The sequence below is a fragment of the Sinocyclocheilus anshuiensis genome, unplaced genomic scaffold (assembly GCF_001515605.1).
Source record: "Sinocyclocheilus anshuiensis isolate Anshui unplaced genomic scaffold, SAMN03320099.WGS_v1.1 scaffold2347, whole genome shotgun sequence".
NCBI lineage: Eukaryota > Metazoa > Chordata > Actinopteri > Cypriniformes > Cyprinidae > Sinocyclocheilus > Sinocyclocheilus anshuiensis.
In genome coordinates this window covers 242,349-261,533 of record NW_015541043.1, presented here as the reverse complement: position 1 = coordinate 261,533, position 19,185 = coordinate 242,349, and the positions used below count along the sequence as shown (strand labels likewise).

The following is a 19,185-nucleotide window of genomic DNA, read 5'->3' as shown; positions in this document are numbered from 1 at the left end:
ACTTAAAACTGAGCGATACTGAGGAGTCTCTCTCTCTGCAGCAGCATGAAGTTAGTGGTCTTATAGATGAAGAGTTCACTGTAGCCAGACTCTACATCAGTAAGATGAAGTCAGAAGTCAAGTCGATGGTCAAACGTTGCAAGCAGTTGGAAAACACTCAGTCTGAAGGCAACAAAAAGATGGATGAAACTGAGAAGGAGCTTGCAGCATGCCAGTTACTCATCTCCCAGGTACGGTTTTACACTCTTGCCTCCTGAAACTCAGTTATTTCTTACATGGCAAACCCTGCACTATAATGTACTAAACCATAATGATATAAATAAAAAAATATTTTATATTAACAAATGAATGCTTGTTTTGCAGCATGAGGCGAAAATTAAATCTCTGATGGAGTATCTGCAGAATGTAGAGCAGAAGAGGAGACAGCTTGAGGAGGATGTGGACTCTCTCAGTGAGGAGCTGGTCAAAATCAGTGCACAGGGTACACACAGGATCATATTCAAAAACAGATTATGCATCTATATACGCTATTTCAAAATAATACAGTAGTTGTTTCTGCTTACAATGTTTGGTTTGTGTTTGTGGCAACAGAGAAAGTTCATGCAATGGAGAAAGAGAGTGAGATTCAGAGTGCCAATGAGGTGAAGGTAAGAAATGTGTACACACACACATACAAATGGGCTTGTTCAATTTGGATCTGTATTTTTTTTTAATGCGAGTGTATGTTTGTGTTTAGGAGGCGGTTGAGAAGCAGATCCAGAGTCACAGGGAGACCCATCAGAAACAGATCAGCAGCCTGAGAGACGAACTGGAAACCAAAGTGAAAATCATTACAGATCTACAAGAGTACGATACACACATTTCAGTTAACATAAAGCAGTTTCAGTCAGAAACTGAACTAAAGTGTGTGTAAATGTACTGACTGATTTCCATCAAAGTTAAACTTCAGACTTGCAGCTCTTGATTCACAGCAATATTAATAATAATACACCAATAGCTAATAAATTCTCTCTTTCTAGTCTGAATCAGAAGATCTTGTTGGAGCAGGAGCGTTTGAGGGTGGAACATGAGAAACTCAAATCCACTGACCAGGAGAAGAGCCGCAAACTACACGAGCTCACGTATGTAATACACAGTCAGTTCTATTCATCTCCCTTCTTGTAGCAGTCGAACTGCCAAAAACGTTTATGAATCTCTTTATGAAACCCAAATTTCCCTGGTTTCTGTTGGTCATCTAAAGAGCTGAGCAAATTTTTAATGAGGCATAAACACACACCTGCATATTAAATGTGTAATAAATTACAGATGTCCAAGGATTGCATGTCTTTAGTGATGAGCTGTTTTAATGGATTTGTGTGCACATTACAGTATGATGCAGGACCGCAGAGAACAGGCCAGACAGGATCTGAAAGGCTTGGAGGAGACTGTGGTGAGTGCAATTTCTCATCTCAGCACTAGAGGGCGACTAGAGATGACAGTTTTATTCACATCATGTAGTGTGTATTTTTAAATATTGTTATTTTTCACCTATTTAAGGCCAAAGAGCTGCAGACTCTGCACAACCTCAGGAAATTGTTTGTTCAGGATCTGGCGACTCGTGTGAAGAAGGTAGGAGTCAATCTGTTGTGCATCTTCCATTCGTTTTCATATCTATTCTATGTCCTGTTCTGTTAAAGCAAATTTAATTCTGCCATTTAGGTAAATGTAAATCCATTTGCTTTCTTTCTATGCAGTTGACTTGGTGGGTATTTAATTGAAGGGTATTTGTTTTGTTTTTTTGTCTGGGTGTAGAGTGCAGAGATGGACTCTGATGAAACTGGTGGCAGTGCTGCTCAGAAGCAAAAGATCTCTTTCCTGGAGAACAATCTAGAACAACTCACCAAGGTCCACAAACAGGTAAATCCAAACCAGAAAAGTCCTCATAAACTTTTTTTCCTCTTACTTTATATTGCCAGTTTTAGTGTGTTTAATTAGCACGACAGATTCATATTGCCAAAGCATTTTCATGAAATAAAGCAAAATGAAAATTGTGCAAAACAACATGCATAACCAAATTAAAGAAAAACAATTACATAATGCTGTGTGATTGACAAGGAATCAAAAGTGATTGTTAAAAAAAAATCTCTCTCTTACTCATTGGTGTCTTTCTTTCTTCTATAGCTGGTGCGTGATAATGCTGACCTGCGCTGTGAGCTTCCTAAACTTGAGAAGCGTCTGCGGGCGACGGCGGAGCGTGTGAAGGCTCTAGAGTCAGCACTCAAAGAGGCCAAAGAGAACTCAGCCCGTGACCGCAAGCGCTACCAGCAAGAGGTGGACCGCATTAAAGAGGCCGTGAGAGCCAAAAACATGGCCCGCAGAGGACACTCCGCACAGATAGGTGACTGAACGCTTACACAAGCACAGTCACCTTGATTAAAATGAACGCAACAGAAAAAAAAGAAAGTCCATGATCTTTTCTCTCATGATTTGCCTGTATTTTCTGGTTGTAGCTAAACCCATCAGGCCTGGTCAGCAACCTGTAGCTTCTCCTACACACCCCAACGTGCTGCGTGGAGGTGGTGGTGTGCTCTACCAGAACAGCCAACCTATGCCTATCAGAGGAGGTGGCGCTAAACAAGAGAAGAGGTTTGTACAGTTTTTAGTAAAGAATCTGTGGCTTTTGTTTGAAGGAAAACCATAAAGGCAGCACAATTGCTGACCCACTTCTAGTGTATCAGCCTAGTTTTTGGAGCATTTTGTTAATTTACTTCAGTGTCTAATAATTACTATTACTATTATTATTATTATTATTATTATTATTATTATTATTATTATTATTATTATTATTATTATTATTATTATTATTATTATTATTATTATTATTATTATTAGCATGGGCTCCCCTCTTGGGAGTATAAAAATCCTTTGGTTTGTTAAGCACAACTTTTTTGTGTCCAGCATTCTCACTGCCATTTCTTCTTGTTTTGTTTAGCTGAAGATGAGTTTATTTTTGTTCCCTCACTACCGAAGCTGCAAGAATGCAAGAAGTCTTCATGGAAATCTGTCATTCCATTAACATAATCCCTCCTGCTGGTGCACATGGGAGGACGTCTGAATCAAAATATTCATGGCTGTACAGTTCCACTCCCCATCTTTTTTTTTTCCCTCCAAAGCAAATTATTTTATGAATATTGCACCCTCACACATGCACCAAACATGATATAAAAAAGAAATCAAGAAATAAATGTAAGCAAAGTGAACAGTTGACACAGAAGCCAGTGCAATCAGCTCTAATCAGCCTTCAGCTGCTCTCTGCACACCTGTAACCTCTGATTAAACTACTGCCTGATAACTGTGCAAAAGACCTCGCTCCTGGCTTGACTTCATACGGGTCAGCGTCTAGACTGCAGCAAGCTTGAATAGAAAAATCCCTGAATAGAGAATATCCAAGCGCGCTCTGCAGTGAATCGCCTGTATCACTACAAACTCAGATATTGCTGTGTGAATGTGCTCTAAACAGATTCAGTTCTGAAACCCAAGGGTTTTACTTTCTGTAGTAACTAATGGTTCTAAAGGGGAAGGTGGAGAGGATTGCAGACATGAGTAACCAGGCCTTACACAGCAGGCTAATGCTGGAAGCATCTCAATGTAAACTTATGATTGCAAAGGCTAATTGTTCGTTTTTGTTGTTGTTGTTGTTTTAGCTAAACAGTTGAAGGTTGTCCTGTCCTGCTTTTCACACAGTTCACATTGTGCAGATCCAAATTCTTATTTTAAGAGTCATTAATGTCTGTATTTAAGATGCCTGTGTGTATTATTCATACTTTTTCTGCCTGTATCCTCACCAATACATCATTTTGTATTTGGACTTGTATGTTTAAGTGGTCAGCTGACATCTGTAGAAGTCCACATGTGACATCACTGCTTGCTTGCTCTGCCACTGTTACTGATCAGCCAATCAGTTTAGCAGAATATTGGTGTGCACGGGCTTATGTTTCATACCTTAATAACTTACATCTCCTTGAGGACATTGCAGACATTTGTTGCTTGATTTGAATTTAAGTTCAATTTTTTTGTGTGTGTGTGGAGGACACAAGTCCTAATTTGGATCGTTATTATTCAAGATAGCCATAAATATTATTGTTTAGACTTTACACTCCTGATAAATGCTTATGAATTGTGAATTACAGGACATGACAACCTTCAGTATCACTTTCAACTGTATTGCTTTCTGGGTGTTTTGTACCTTTAAGTGACGTCACAAGGACCATTAAGAGCGCAGTTGTGTTATTAGCCCTAAATTCTTCCCTTTTCAGTGCATGAAGGATAATTAATTTACGTTCATGGGGAATGCCACACATTTAATGAAACTTAAAATAAAAAATAGCTAATTTTTTTATTACTGTGTAATAGTAACTCCATGACTTATTGACAGAGAATTCCACCAATGGACAAAGGCGCTGGATCATTCCAACAGTACAAGGTGTTTTTTGGAAGATTCTGGTTGAAGGAAAAGAGTGAGAGGGGATGAAATTACTGATGACACTTTCTTTCTGGATGAACTGCATGACAAGTATGTGTGATTAAAACAATATTCTGAAACATGATGTGTCTTTTTCGTGGGTTTTTTTTGGGGGGGGACTTGTTTACTTATCATTTTGATTGCATCATGACTTAAGTTTACAACATGGTGATCACGCATTCGATATTCATGTAGATGACAATTTTTTATTTTTTTGCCATTCACTCAGATTTTTATCTGCAATTTTTATTCATTAAAAATGTATATCACTAAAATATAAAAACTCGTTATATTTGTGAACAGTTGCATTGTTATTGTCACTAAATTAAAAAGGTGGAGAAAAAAAGGTAAAGGTAATTTTTTTTTGTTGTTGTTTTTTGCTCTCTCGATTTTGGAGCATGACCGCATAATTACATTAAATTGGAATAAAAAAACATGTTTATTTAGTTAAATAGTTATTTTTATTTATTTTAAAGGTTTGGAAAGACGGGGTCACTGGTGAGTTTTATTTTTGGATGTTTTTTTATATTCTCCTGAGAACCAGAAAAAAAGTTTTGTGAATTTTTTTTATGTCATTACATTGGTTGGAGCATTAGAAACAAATGGAGAAAAAATATATTTTATTCAAATTTTATTCTATGTCCTTTGTAGAGGACGCCAGGACTAAGTTATTCAAACACATGCAGTACCAATATGTGTCCACTGAGGCTCCCGTCCTGTCGACAGGCTGCTGCTGCTGCTGCATGCCATTGGGGGGACCGTGGCCAATAACGGGAGATGGTCCTCACTGCAGAACACAAGCTCCAGGGGGCGTGGTTGGATCCTGATCCAACTCCTCCCACCTTACATATACCTAAACCTACCCGTCTCCACCCCCTGATCCCTAAACCCCCCCATCTCCACCCCTAAACATACCATCTCCACCCCATAGATGTAGATCCAACCCCGCCCCCTGGATCTTTGTTCTGCAGTGAGGGGCTACTGTCTGTTTTGGTCAGGAGCTTACTCTACCATTCTCCCCCCCCTAGATGTGGATCCAACCACGCCCCCTGAATCTTGTGTTCTGCAGTGAGGGGCTACTGAATAATGGCGAAAATCGTTAATGTAACATACGGATTATTCTTTATTCTATGAGAAATATTTAAGGCTACAGCGATTTTTAAGGCTACAGAACTGCTGTACTAAAACTGTGATATTATTCCATGCCAAAGCCAAAGGAACAACGAAAGATTGAATGGAAGTGCTATCGCAGTCCTCGCTTTAAGGTAAACTACAGTTTGCATGGTTAAAATTGCCTGCTGTCAGTTAGAGCGCTATAAAGCTGTTGCGTGATTTCTGTAGCCTACAACAGTGTCCTTCAATGCTATACTTTAAGGGTTTTCAGACTTACTGATGTCAAGGACCTAAAAAATGTTGACACACACACACACACACACAGTCAGGTCAGCTATCCTTGTGAGGACTCTTCATAGGCGTAATGGTTTTTCTACTGTACAGACCGTATATTCTATCGCCCTACACCAACCCTACCCCTAAACCTACCCCTCACAGGAAACTTTCTGCATTTTTAGATTTTCAAAAAACTTCATTCTGTATGATTTATAAGCTTTTGTACCCGTGGGGACCACAATTTAGGTCCCCACCGTGACACGAGTCCCCATGAGTCTGTGTGTAGTCAGGTTTAAGTCCCCACCCGGTTATATAAACCAGTACACACACACTCACACACACACACACACACACACACAGACAGACAGACAGACAGACTTACTGATGTCAAGGACCCCAAAAAATGTTGATCCAATTGTGAGGGGATCCTAAATCCTCTTCCTAAAATATAAAGACAGCTATATATTTTAATATATAAAAAAACATTTATACTGTGGTAATATTTATACTGGAAAGAAAATAGTAATACATGTTGTATTATAAAAAGAGCTAAATTAAGTAATTGTTTCCTAAATTAATTAATTATTTTGACTTTTGACAATTACTTTATTTTGTCATTGTACTGAAGCAAATTAAAATATTATTTTAATAAGTTGATAGCATATCTGAATTCTCAAATGTTTTCTGACCAGTGTTTTTTTTAAATATGACCTATTATCAAGTTTGGTGAATTTAAATATAAACAAAATACTTATATCCAACATATTTTGCCAGTATCTGGAGTGCACAAGTAAACTTTGACAACCCTAAAAAAAAATTATTTAAATATCTCCTAGCACCCCCTTGTGGCCCCCAGTTTGAAAACAACTTCTTGTTCTTGTTGAAAAACTTCAAGGGTTTTTTAAACAAAAATAAGGACTTTATTCAACAATTCGTCTCCTCCGCGTCACCTTAGCGCCATTTTGGAGAGTGTGTCAGCTGCACCACACGGATACGCTGTTTTCGTTCAAATCAAAGAAAAAATAAACGTAGAAAACGTATCCGTGTGGTGCGGCTGACACAGACAAATAGAACAGTATACGCAGTTTGCGTTCAGTGGATACTCTCCAAAATGGCGCTACGGTGAAGCGGAGGAGACGAATTGTTGAATAAAGTCGCTATTTTTGTTTTTTTCGCGTACAAAAAGTATTCTTGTCGCTTCATGAAATTCAGATTGAACCACTGATGGCAGATGGACTATTTTGACGATGTCTTTCATACTTTTCTGGAGCTTGACAGTGTTATTTTCTTGGCAGTCAATGGGACAGTCACAAGCCTCCCGGTTTTCATCCAAAATATCTTAAATTGTGTTCCGAAGACGAATGAAGCTTTTACGGGTTTGGAACGACATGGGGGTAAGTGATTAATTACAAAATTTTCATTTTAGGGTGGAGTAACCCTTTTCACTTTTCTAATTCTTGTTTAAGTACATGCATTTGTATAAGTTCACATTAATTGAGATTATTTGAGTATTTGCACTTTTAAAACTTTTTATTTAATTATAAGGCTTTGCATGAGATATATACTTATTGTGTATTTCAGATTATTTAATTCTAGAAATAATGTAATTTTAATCACTTTTAATTTATTATTTCTTCCTTATGGTCACAGTGATGATCTCTCAGATCACCCCCAGTCTGTACCTGAGTGGAGTGGAGGCCCTGAATCAGTCAGCGCTGGAGCACACTTTGCTGGTGAACGCCTGCGCTGAATACCCCTGTCTTGAGTATCGGGGTGAAATGCGTTTGGGTGCCTCACGCTCCTCTGGAGCAGCACTTTGACAGCGTGGCTGAGCAGATCCAGCAGAACCACACTGGAAGCTCGCTGGTGTTCTGCTCGGCCGGGAGAAGCAGGTCTCCGGCTCTTATCATGGCGTATCTCATGCGCTTTGAGGGACTATCACTGCTTCAGGCTCATCAGCGAGTTCTGGCAGCACGGCCCTTCATCCAGCCAAACGCGGGCTTCTGGAGACAATTGCTTCAGTATGAGAGGAAACTGACCCACAGCAACAGCATCAGGTCAACAAATTCAAGCTTCAATATAAGATAATAAAGCCAAGCACACATTAAGTACTTAGCAGATAAATGCTTAAAGTAATATATACGATAATTATTAAACATATGATAGCAAAAACATTGCAGACTACTCACCCTGCTCTCTCATTGTCAATAACTCCGCCCCTCGCTTCCGGTTCTGTGGCTGCGGTTCTGAAACTGCTGGTGCTGCGGGTCTGCAGCTGGATATATCTCGGTCTGAGCATGCAGGTCTGAGTGTGCAGTTGGGTCTCCGGGCCTGCAGCTTCACCCTACTCGTATTTCAAGGAGATTTTCCTGGAGATTTTCGTTACACTAAGTTTGTTTGATTTTAACTCACACATGGCTTGCGTTAACTTGTACAACAATCTATACTATGCACGTTTAGGGCACTTTTAGGACTGCCTTCTTCAAGTTCAGGTTCAACCTGTTTCTCATGTTTCTATAACTTAGGGTCTTACAGTTCCTGCAGTTTCAACTCTAAATTGAGCTCCTTCAAGTGAAGTGAAGTTATAGCACTGTCTATCTGAAGAAAAGCAGGCGTAGAGGACAAACCTTCAGCACTGATGTTAGTTGTTTTATTTTAAAAAGATAGATCAAATATAAACCACATAACCTGGACCTGCAGAACTAGAATCCACATTTTGGGGAGGATCAGGTAACATTTTTTAAGTGCTTTCATTGCACAGATTTCTCAACAAACAGCATACCAAAAGTCATCTAAATTATTTTTCTTGTTTAGTGTAATTACAAACGTCTCTTAAATTTGACTTGTGTTATTGATGTTGCAATGCTTTCACTTCTGAAAAATACTAAAGATAAAAAGATATAATGTCTCTTATTATTATCCTGAATGTTTCCCACGTCCTAAAATGTAGCATTTTCTAAATTATTGTATGTTCTAAATTCTCTAATTGTAGTATATATTTTGGAGATTATTTGAATAGATCGAATGTTTGTGGGTTGTTTTTCTTTTGTTTGTTTTTCCTGGTTAGCAAAATACAAGTCTTCGTCTGCAATTTGAGAACTGGTTCAACTGGGTCATTGAAAGGAGTTGGCTCAAAAGAAAGATGTGTTCTCTATTCAGGCACTATCAGGTCTTGGAGTGGGTCTCAAGGTTACCCATTAAAGGGGTCATATGATGTTGCTAAAAAGAACATTATTTTGTGTATTTGGTGTAATGAAATGTGTTTATGCAGTTTAAGGTTACAAAAAACACATTATTTTCCACATACTGTACATTATTGTTTCTCCTCTATGCCTCGCCTTTCTGAAACGCGTCGATTTTTACAAAGCTCGTCGGTCTGAAAAGCAAGGTGTGCTGTGATTGGCCAGCTATCCAGTGCGTTATGATTGGCCGAATACCTCAAGCGTGTGACGGAAGTGTTACGCCCCTTCCATATTGTGATTATGCCCTGTCAGGCCGGAGCGATGATTCAAAAACATGAAAACCCATTATAGAGGCATTCATTGCATCCAGTGGGGACATAATTATGGATTATAATGACTTATACTGTCTTTTTACGCATTGCATTGCGCCGCGTAAACATAAAACCATGTCTGCATTTGTGATCGGAGAAATGACAAACAACAAGCCCTACTCTACACTGCCCAAAAAACTCGCTTTAAATATAAAAAAATATAAAATATAAAAACTCTTTAAATATAAAAAACGTACTTACAATCTGGGAGTCAGAACAGCTGGCATTGTAGTCTACTCTGCCAGGATCAGTAAACAGTCCTTCATAAAATGTGCTGCACACACACACAACGCCTTCACGACATGGCGGCGGCAACAACAATACTACAGCGAGAATAAAAGTTACGCCTTCTTTCTTTGCGTGAACATTTGGGCGGCGTTATGCAAATCTTCCCAGATAGTGATGTAGACATGTGGGGGCATATTAGAACGAGCCGTTTTAGGTAGGTGTGGCTAATTCTTAACTTTTATAAAGAATATCTCTTTGGATTTGAGACTTTAGTCTTTGCAACTTTACAGATCTTCTTTATGCACCAAGAGCTTGTAACACTCCAAAGAGAAAGGAAAAATTGAAATCGCATCATATGACCCCTTTAAACTTTGAAAAGTTTGGAAGTAAAACTGTCCTAAAATTAAAACAGTCTGTCATATTAGTCATTGCTTTGTGTACATTTTAAGTGGTTAAACTTCAATACCCTCCTGTATCAGTACCATTTTGTTTTGTAACTGTATATTCAGAAAAAGGCCAAACTTGGGTTTAAAGTGCATGTCAGAGTATTTTTTTACTTAATTTACCACATACCAATAGTGCAATCTTTAACCATGTGTCACAAAAGCTGTCTTCAACAGTCGTTAGAAGACATCTCAAACTAGGTGCATTATGTTTTGTTTCCTAGAGCACTGCTCTCTCCAACACGTCACAGACACTTTTGAGACACCATGGACCAAGACTCAAGAGTGTAAGTACTGTTACTACAGCAGAATAGTCTGTGTTACACTGATTAAAAGTGAAGTGGCCCAAATAAGTGTTTGCTACACTATTGTTTTTATTGAAGAATATACAGTTATTGAAAATTCGGGAATCATAAAATTGGTTAATTTACCATTATCAACACTCTGTAATATTATTATGTATGTTCATTTGTTAATATAATACTACGTAGGGTGCAATTGACTATTGTTTTGCACTGATCTGTTTGCAATGGAATTAATGTTTAAGTGTGACTTAAATGTCCAAATTACTACTGATGTTTAAAACTGGCAGTATATGCTGAATGTCTAAATTGTGGACTTACTTCCTTGCGACCAATTATAATTTTATCATCTCTCCACCAGGTGCTCGGTTTGTGGATGAACACTGGGCGACACTTGTCCAGAGAGTAAAAATGGTGATGCCGATAGTGGACGAGCTGCGGTCAGGTGGCATGCTAGAGTGGGAGCCATACTGTAAGATCAGAGCAGCAGATACTAACCAGAAGAAAATGAGAGAGCTTTATGAAGTGCTACACTCTGGTGGAGACAAGTTTAAATCTGCCTTTTATTCTCAACTGGAAATGCAGGAGCCATGTCTGTTTAGAGACTTGGGTAAGAGCACACTAATTTTGGCCCATATACCATGTGAACTGTAATATGTATACTTTTACAGGTAGCATTGCACAAACTGCAGAAGCTCTTATAGAAAGCTTAAGTATTTCATCTTAACTTTTCATCTTGATAAATGAATTTGTTCAATTACAACTTAAATGCTTACGTTTACATTCTATGTCTATTTAAATAAATAAAAAATAGGCAAAATGTGTAAGGATAGTTCACACAAAGATGACAATACTGATTTTTTTCCCCTCTTCATGTTTATCTGTGCAACACAAAAGGTTAATTTTTAAAATAATATCCTGGCCTCTCCATTTCATATAATGGAAATTAATGGGGACTGAGGCTGTAATGCTACAAAATGACACCAAATGGGCAAAAAAGCACCATAAAATTGGTTAATTTGATTTGTCATTAAGCCATACAATAGATCATTTGTGATGAGCAGACCAAGAGACATGCAAAAAATAGGGATGCGGTATCGGGTCCGATACTGCGATCCTGTACTCGTAGGCCTACTCGTAAAAATGCCCCGATACCAAAAGCCGATACCACACAGCGTGTGAATAGAGCTGTGTCCAGAAAAAGAAACACTGAAAACAGAACAACAGAGAGTAGAATGGAGTTATTAGAGATTAAGGATGTTTATGAAGTACATGTAAGTAATTAATATAATGTTAAACATTCAATATCCACGCCTGTATAGCGGATGTGCGCGAGCTGATAAGCAGAGCGTGCGGCGGCACAGATGCGCGAGCTTGTCGAGTGAATATCTCACAGACATCACTGGAAAGTTTGTAGTTCGGTCGGATATTTCAAAAGCAAGTAGGTAAAATGCACAAGTTACTAAAGTTATTTGACTGTAAGAGAGTCCGAGAGCATGCACTTCTGTTGTATGATCTTGATTTCTGTTCGCTCCATTAGCGTATGCATTTGGATTAAAACTCAATCGTAAATATAAAACAAACAAAAAGTATAGGGGCATTCACTATAAAAAGCATTTATTTTAAACGTCAAGCATACACGACTTTATTTAAAGTGAAACTGGCAGTCTGTGTGAAATGCGCTAGGCTGTAAGTGTCTCTCGTTCTGCGCCAATACAAACCTGTGCGCGCTGTGCATGTTTAGCTTACTTTAAAGGCCAAAGTATATTTCGGTTTTTACTCATAAGCGAGGGTCCACGTACAGTGCACATGACGCAAATTACATCACTAAAATAGTATGCGAGTACTTTTATAATGTATAACGAGTGGTTCCCTGCATTATTTTAGGAAAACGTTTTGTGATTGCAGTATTGAGCTGCTGCAATGGAGCAGCTCTAATGCGCCATTAAAATGAACAGGGAAAGTAACAAAAGCTTATACAAAACATTTTAACTGGTATAATTAAGTGTGGAAATAACTGAAGGAAATATCTGTTTGCTAAATGAAGCCAACTAACATGATTCATATTATTATTTTTTTTTTCTGTAGCCAGTATTTTTATTTTTTTATTACAAATGCTGTGAAAATACAGGTATCGGTATCGGCGAGTACCAAAAATTAAAGTATCGGTATCGGACTCATATCGGAACAACCAATGGGGTTTATGGTTAAATTGAATGGACACTCTATTTTTGTAGGCCCTACAACTTTCATAGGCATGTTGTCAAATTGATGAAGATGTTTTCTTAATTTGCTGGTGTTTTTTCTATTTGCATGTGTTTTTTTCATTTGCAGTGCGTTGAGCTCTCTCGGCCACCGTATTTTTGAGCTTCAGATGGGAAAATTATAAGTGAATATTGATTTTGGTCCATACATCACATAAACCTATTGTGTAACTTGGAATAAACACTTGGAATATAGTGCAAGTTACACAGGCCACTTTATGATGCTTTTTCTGTCATTTTGGGGTTTTACATCACCAGTCCCCAATCTCCAGTCACTTTTATTATGGAAAAGAGACAAAAAAAGTGGTCTGAAACCAGATGAGGGTTAGTAAATTGACAGTAAGTTAGAAAGTTAGTAAATGGATACATTTTCCCTTTAAAAGTTTTCCCTTTTCCTATTAAAAAGTTCAAGATGCTTACAGTACATACAACCTAGTATATATATATGCACTTTCTTACAAGGTGCATTGTATGCATCTTGAATATATATGTAAACATATATATGTGATAGATAGATGGATGGATGGATGGATGTAAAACGTTTATAAATATATGTGAATTGTCTTAATCAGATGTATCTGATGTTCTGCAGGTTTCACTGGGTATCACACACTTTGAAAAAACACAAACCCCAGGTGACTGACAAATTTTATAGTAATGTTTTAAATATTGCACTCCTTCCACCTCATAATTTAGTTGGTATCTACTGCCTGCTCTAAAATTTCTTACTGTATTAGAATCTGAATTTCTAAAAAACAACAACAACAAAAAAACACTTAACTATTTGAACAATTATAATTTCTACAGAAATCAGCTCAGTGATTCTCAAATATAAGAAGCAGATCTGCAGTGAATACCAGTATGTGACAGAGTATAACTCACTGCCTGGTGAATATGTGCTGATGTCTGAGCGCTACACACAACCTCTGATCCTTCAGACACATAGAGATCAACAAGAGAGACAAGAAGAGCTCTGCTCCAGTGGAGAGAGATTCCAGCAGGTCCTCAGCTCCAGGAACAGTCATGAATTTTCCTATTTGAACTCTCTGTTCAACCCAGGTGACCACAGAATCAGTCCCAGTGCTATTATACTGCAAGGAAATTCAGGGAATGGGAAAACTTTAACTGTGCAGAAGATCATGCTGGACTGGGCATCTGGTGACCTCTACAAAGAACAGTTTGATATTGTGTTCCATTTAAAGTGTAAAGAAATAAACTGCATTTCTAGCTAAAAGAGTTTGGTAGAGATCTTAAGCTTAAGCAACAGCTGCAGTTTAACATCAGATCAGATCTCACAGATAATACAGCATTCACCAGAGAAGGTGCTGTTCATCATTGATGGATTTGATGAGCTGAGACTCACACAGGACATTTATCACATGTCACCAAACACTGATCCGATTCAAAAAGCTCCACCTGAAGTCACTCTTTGTGCCCTGCTGAGGGGTCGAATCCTGCCAGAGTCCTTCCTGCTGGTCACCACCAGATCTACAGCTACAGACACACTGGGTAAACTGCTCAAAGCACCTCAGCGTTTCACTGAGATTATGGGATTCTCTGAGATGGGGGTGGAGGAGTACTTTCAGAAGTTCTTCCAGAATGAGGAACACTTCAGGAAAGCCTATGAATATGTTAAAGCAAATGAAACTCTCATCACCGCCTGCTCCATCCCTGTCATCTGCTGGATCATCTGCACAACTATCAAGGAACGATTTGAAGTTGGTGCAGATGTTACAAGTGGACTGGAAACCACCACCTCCATCTACATTGACTTGTGTCCACTCTACTGGAGCATCACTGCCAGGATTTGAGTCAGTCTGTCCCGAGCCTGCTGAGGAGTCTGGGTCAGCTGGCAGAGAGAGGGATGCTGGAAGAACAAGTCCTGTTTGATGAGGAAAGTGTAAATGAAATGGTTTCAGACCCTGCTGGCAATCCATTCCTGTGCAAGTTCCTTTTCAAGAGAAGAATCAGCCAGGAGACGATGTTCAGTTTCATGCATCGCAGCTTTCAGGAGTTCTTCACTGCTCTCTACTATGTCCTTCTGGAAGAAGAAGAGTCCCAGAGGAAAGTGAGAGAGCTATTATCCATGGATTCAGACGAATATCGTCCTAATTTATATCCTCCACGTTTTGCAGCTGTGGTGCAGTTTGCTTTTGGTCTGTTGAATAAGGATGTGAGACGCACACTAAGGAAGAAACATGGTCTGGTTTTTCATCCAAATGCACAGACCCATCTGAAGAAATGGATCTTGGAAGAACTTCGAAATGGTTATCCATTTGGGGATAGAACACTGTTTTGGCTTCACTGTCTCTATGAACTCCATGAAGCAGACTTTGTGAAAGAAGCTTTGAAAGCCTGGAATAAGATCAATTCAAGTGATGGATTACTGAGAAGAATAGACTGCTGGGCCCTGCTGTACTGCTCTCAGTGCTGTCACAGCATGAACGAACTGTACATCACTGACTCCGCATTGACATGTAAAACGTTGTCTATGATTCTGCCTGCACTCCCCAATTTTAAGAATTTAACGTAAGTGCTTTGATCCAAAACAGATCCTACATTGATCATGCTTTTATCTATTGCTCAGGTATTCCTAATATAAAAATCTTAAAACTGTGAAACTGATGGCTGACATTAATTTATTTCTGTATAAAATCTCTGAAGGTCAATTTTCCACACTGAATTCAACTATTCAAATGTGTCATTACATTTTTATTGTTTGTAATTGCAAGTTTGTCTTGATTATTTAGTCTGTACAGTAATGCTCTGGATTTGATTTTGAAGGTTTCATCTTGTAGATTTATCAGACTCTTTTCTTGTTGAACTGATGTGTGCTCTTGTGAGAGGACAGACCCTGAGCTCACTGAGGTAATGTCTTTTTAAAACCACTGACTCAAAATACATTTAATGTATTTTATGCACACATGCACTATCATCCTTCAGTGTGCTTTTACTTTAAGTTAATTTTTTTTATGATTTGATTTGCAGTCTTTCTCCTGACCGCTTCACTATAGGTTGTTGGAGTTGTTCGGTCTCCTCACTTGACCTGTCACTCAGTGAAGAAATATGCAGGTAAAGGAAAAGTGAACTGTTAGGTAACATTTTACATTAAGGATCCCTTTTTAAAGGATTTAAAAAGGTGTTCATTAATGACTAATACGAAGTTTACAAATACATTATAAATCATTGATAAGCAGTTATGAATAAAAAGGGTGATGTTAATGCAATAACTGCCAAATAGTGGCTTAATGCTTAATTAAAATATATTCTTATAAATGCTTAATAAATATATTCATACCTATTTCACTCAAAACCAGATTCATGATTTATTTCATGATGCAGCACAAAATAGACTATTATGAGACTGTCATGACTCATGTTACTTTTCTTACTGAGTTGCTTACCAGCTGCTCTGTATCTTATCCATGATGCAAATGTTCGTGATGCCTATCCACAGCAATGTATAAAACTGATTTTGTTTATCGAAAGGAAATTATCAAACTTTTTTTCTTAAAACACATAAGAGCACAACCATAACTTGATGAGATATTAATTAGTTATAAATTTATGTGGTTTATTAGGTACCTGTGAACCTTAATGTAGGGTGGTCCACATATAGATGTATAGAGATATAGAGGAATTATAGATGTTAATAACCTGTGAAAGTGAACCTTGATGTAAAGTGGACACACAAATCATTTATTTATTAATTATTAATGCACAAAGAAGGTATTTTTCTGGTGAAATGTATTTTATTTTTTTTAATTGTTGATGAATTATTACTTATTTATTGGTGATGAATTATTTCAGTAAACACAACTTTAAATTTGAAACAAAAGAGATTAAACTTTTCTTTAACAGCACATTGGAAACTTACAAACCATGGCTTCTCATGAAAAGTGTCTTTAATGTTCTGTAACAGTGCTTTCCATCATTGTTTTTACAATTACAAAACTGTTAAATTAGACAAAAGAGTAAATACATAGGTGCCTTTATTCAGCGTGTATTTATCAAATGTTTGGTTTATAGATATGATGCTTGGTTATAATTTGGTGGAATACTTGATTGTTTCTCTGAATTGTTTAATCTGAGTTTACTTGCATAAGACACTTTTCATGAGAAGTCATGCTTAATACATTTCCAATGTGCTTTAAAAAAAGTTTAATCTCTTTTTTTCAAGTTTAAAGCTGTCTTTACTGTGCATCTACAATTAAATACATTTCACCTCAAAAAACTCTTCTGTTTGTGCATTAATAATTAATAAACAAATTATTTATGTGTGTCCACTTTACGTTAAGGTTCGCTTTCACAGGTTACTAGCATTCATAACTCATGGAAAAATGGTGTCCACTTTATATTAAGGTTCATGGGTAACTAATATTGGAATTAAATTTAAATTTAAATTCTTGATTAATATCTCATCAAGTTAAGGTTTTCCTCTTATGTGAAATAAAGTTTGATAATTTCATTCAGTTTTTATACATTGCAGTGGATAGGCATCATGACCTCTTGCAGAGTATCATGGGTAAGATACAGAGCAGCTTCAAGCAACGTAGCAAGAAAAGTAAGGGTGCTCCGATCAGGATTTCTGGAGCCGATCACCGATCGTCAATCACAGGAAGCAGTATCTGCAGATACGATCACTGATACCGATCCTTTTGAAGCCTACTTTTTATCATGAATTATTTATAGTGATGCTTCAATCAGGATTTTTACAGAAATTAATTCAGGGCCTGAATTTCTTTTTTGAAAATGGGGGGAAATCTTTTTAAAAATATATAATTATCTCACCTAAATTTTTAATAATACAGTGCATTTTTGTTTTTTGTTGCTTTACAATGGGGCAATTGTTGCACAATACCTTACACACAGCACAAGCCTGATTTCGTGAGCTGTATGCGAGGTAAACTTCCCAAAGCGATTATCAGCTGATAGCGATCGGTAGCAGATCAATCGGAGGAAAAGTGAGAGTCATGAGATATAGCCTAGCTAAATGAGAGAACCACAAATACAACACCCTTCAGTCTCACTATAATTCTCTATTTATTTGCTGCATCAGGGAATAAATCAGGAATCTGGTTTTAAGTGAAATAAGCATGAATAAATATATTTATTAAGCATTTATACCATGCGAGTTAAAAATTGCTCACTATTTGGCAGGTATTGCGTTAAAATCACCCTTTTTATTCATGCAGTTATAACTGTTTATCACTGATTTATAATGGATTTGTAAATGAGTTATTAGTCATTAATGAACACCTTTATAAACCCTTTACAAAGGGAACCTTAATGTAAAGTGTTACTCTTGTTGGTTTTTAGACACAATGACACAATGATGCCAGTTTTTCTTTCTTTTTTTTCTTTTTAGTATCTGCATAAGCACTTTTTGTGAAGACACTGCATCATCTTTTCTAACATTGAGTCTCACCTTGCCACGCTCAGTGCTAATCAGCATCGACTGGACCAATATTCAGATACTTCACCAAAGGAATTTAGATGCATTAATGCATTTTCTCAGTTCTTTCTCTGAACTGAAAAAGTTAAAACTGAAAATAGGCTGTCTGACAAAGAAGTGTGCTCTTTGGACCCTTCAGATCATCCAGAACCTCCCCGGTGTAACAGAACTCTTGTAAGAAAATAATCTGAGTTTCTATATGAATTTGTCAGTTTTTAGGAAGAACAGTGTAGCACATATTAAAAGGGATAGTTCACCCAAAAATGTTGTTACAACCTATGACTTCTTTCTTCTGCGTAAGGTGAAATAAGATATTTTAAAGGATGGTGGTGTGGCAAACAGTTTCAGTTCCCGTTGACTTCCATTGTATGGAAAGGAAATCAATGGGGACTGAAACAATATTCTTACCAATATTATTCAAAATATGTTCTTGTGTGTCCACAAAAGAAAGAAAGTCATACAGGTTTGGAACAAAATGTAGGTGAGTAAATGATGACAGAATTGTAATTTTTGAGTGAACAATCTCTACAAAACATTACCACATTTCATTCAATGAGTTTCAGTATGAATGAAAGTGAGATTACACACTGATTACTCACACAGTCACTCATTAGTGAGGTATAGAGTTCCTAAGATAGACAAAATTGTTTAGTAAACAAAACATTTTTAAAAGCCACTTCGAAAGAACTGTTGTAATTTTATCTTGCAAGCAGATGCAAATGAAATACCCCAATTGGTAGTACATGGCTCTCATCCATTTTAATCGTTATGGAATTATTCAAATGATTTAAATTAAATGCAAATGTCAGGTTTGTTTAAGACTATGTAGTGATGCTGTGCTTTGTGCTTTCTGGTTACAAAGGTTTATATGCAATAAACAGTCTCAAAAATGCACAGACCCTAATGACTGGCATCAGAGATGCAACCAGAAAGTGACGATTCATCTGAATTCCCAGGGCTTTTCTATGGAGAATGAGCGAACGTAAGTTAAAGGGGTCATATGATGCTTTTTTAAAGATCATTATTTTGTGTATTTGGTGTAACAGAATA

The 19,185-nt window shown here is 37.4% G+C and overlaps 1 protein-coding gene and 2 pseudogenes across 1 annotated transcript in view; all 3 read left to right on the top strand.

Annotated features, from left to right (window-relative positions):
• Positions 1–3,239, top strand: part of LOC107690582 (kinesin-1 heavy chain-like) — a 14,833-nt gene extending 11,594 nt beyond the window's left edge. Inside the window, exons 16-26 of the mRNA XM_016488956.1 lie at positions 42–230; positions 364–481; positions 592–647; positions 737–846; positions 1,020–1,121; positions 1,369–1,429; positions 1,537–1,608; positions 1,792–1,896; positions 2,161–2,377; positions 2,490–2,625; positions 2,972–3,239. Coding sequence (XP_016344442.1) covers positions 42–230; positions 364–481; positions 592–647; positions 737–846; positions 1,020–1,121; positions 1,369–1,429; positions 1,537–1,608; positions 1,792–1,896; positions 2,161–2,377; positions 2,490–2,625; positions 2,972–2,975 — 1,170 coding nt within the window. The 3' untranslated portion in view covers positions 2,976–3,239. The remainder of the gene's footprint in view (positions 1–41; positions 231–363; positions 482–591; positions 648–736; positions 847–1,019; positions 1,122–1,368; positions 1,430–1,536; positions 1,609–1,791; positions 1,897–2,160; positions 2,378–2,489; positions 2,626–2,971) is intronic.
• Positions 3,240–7,278: 4,039 nt separating this feature from the next.
• Positions 7,279–7,978, top strand: LOC107690585 (dual specificity protein phosphatase 14-like; annotated as a pseudogene).
• A 489-nt stretch (positions 7,979–8,467) lies between these two features.
• On the top strand, positions 8,468–18,355 carry LOC107690581 (NACHT, LRR and PYD domains-containing protein 3-like; annotated as a pseudogene).
• The last annotated feature ends 830 nt before the right edge of the window (positions 18,356–19,185 follow it).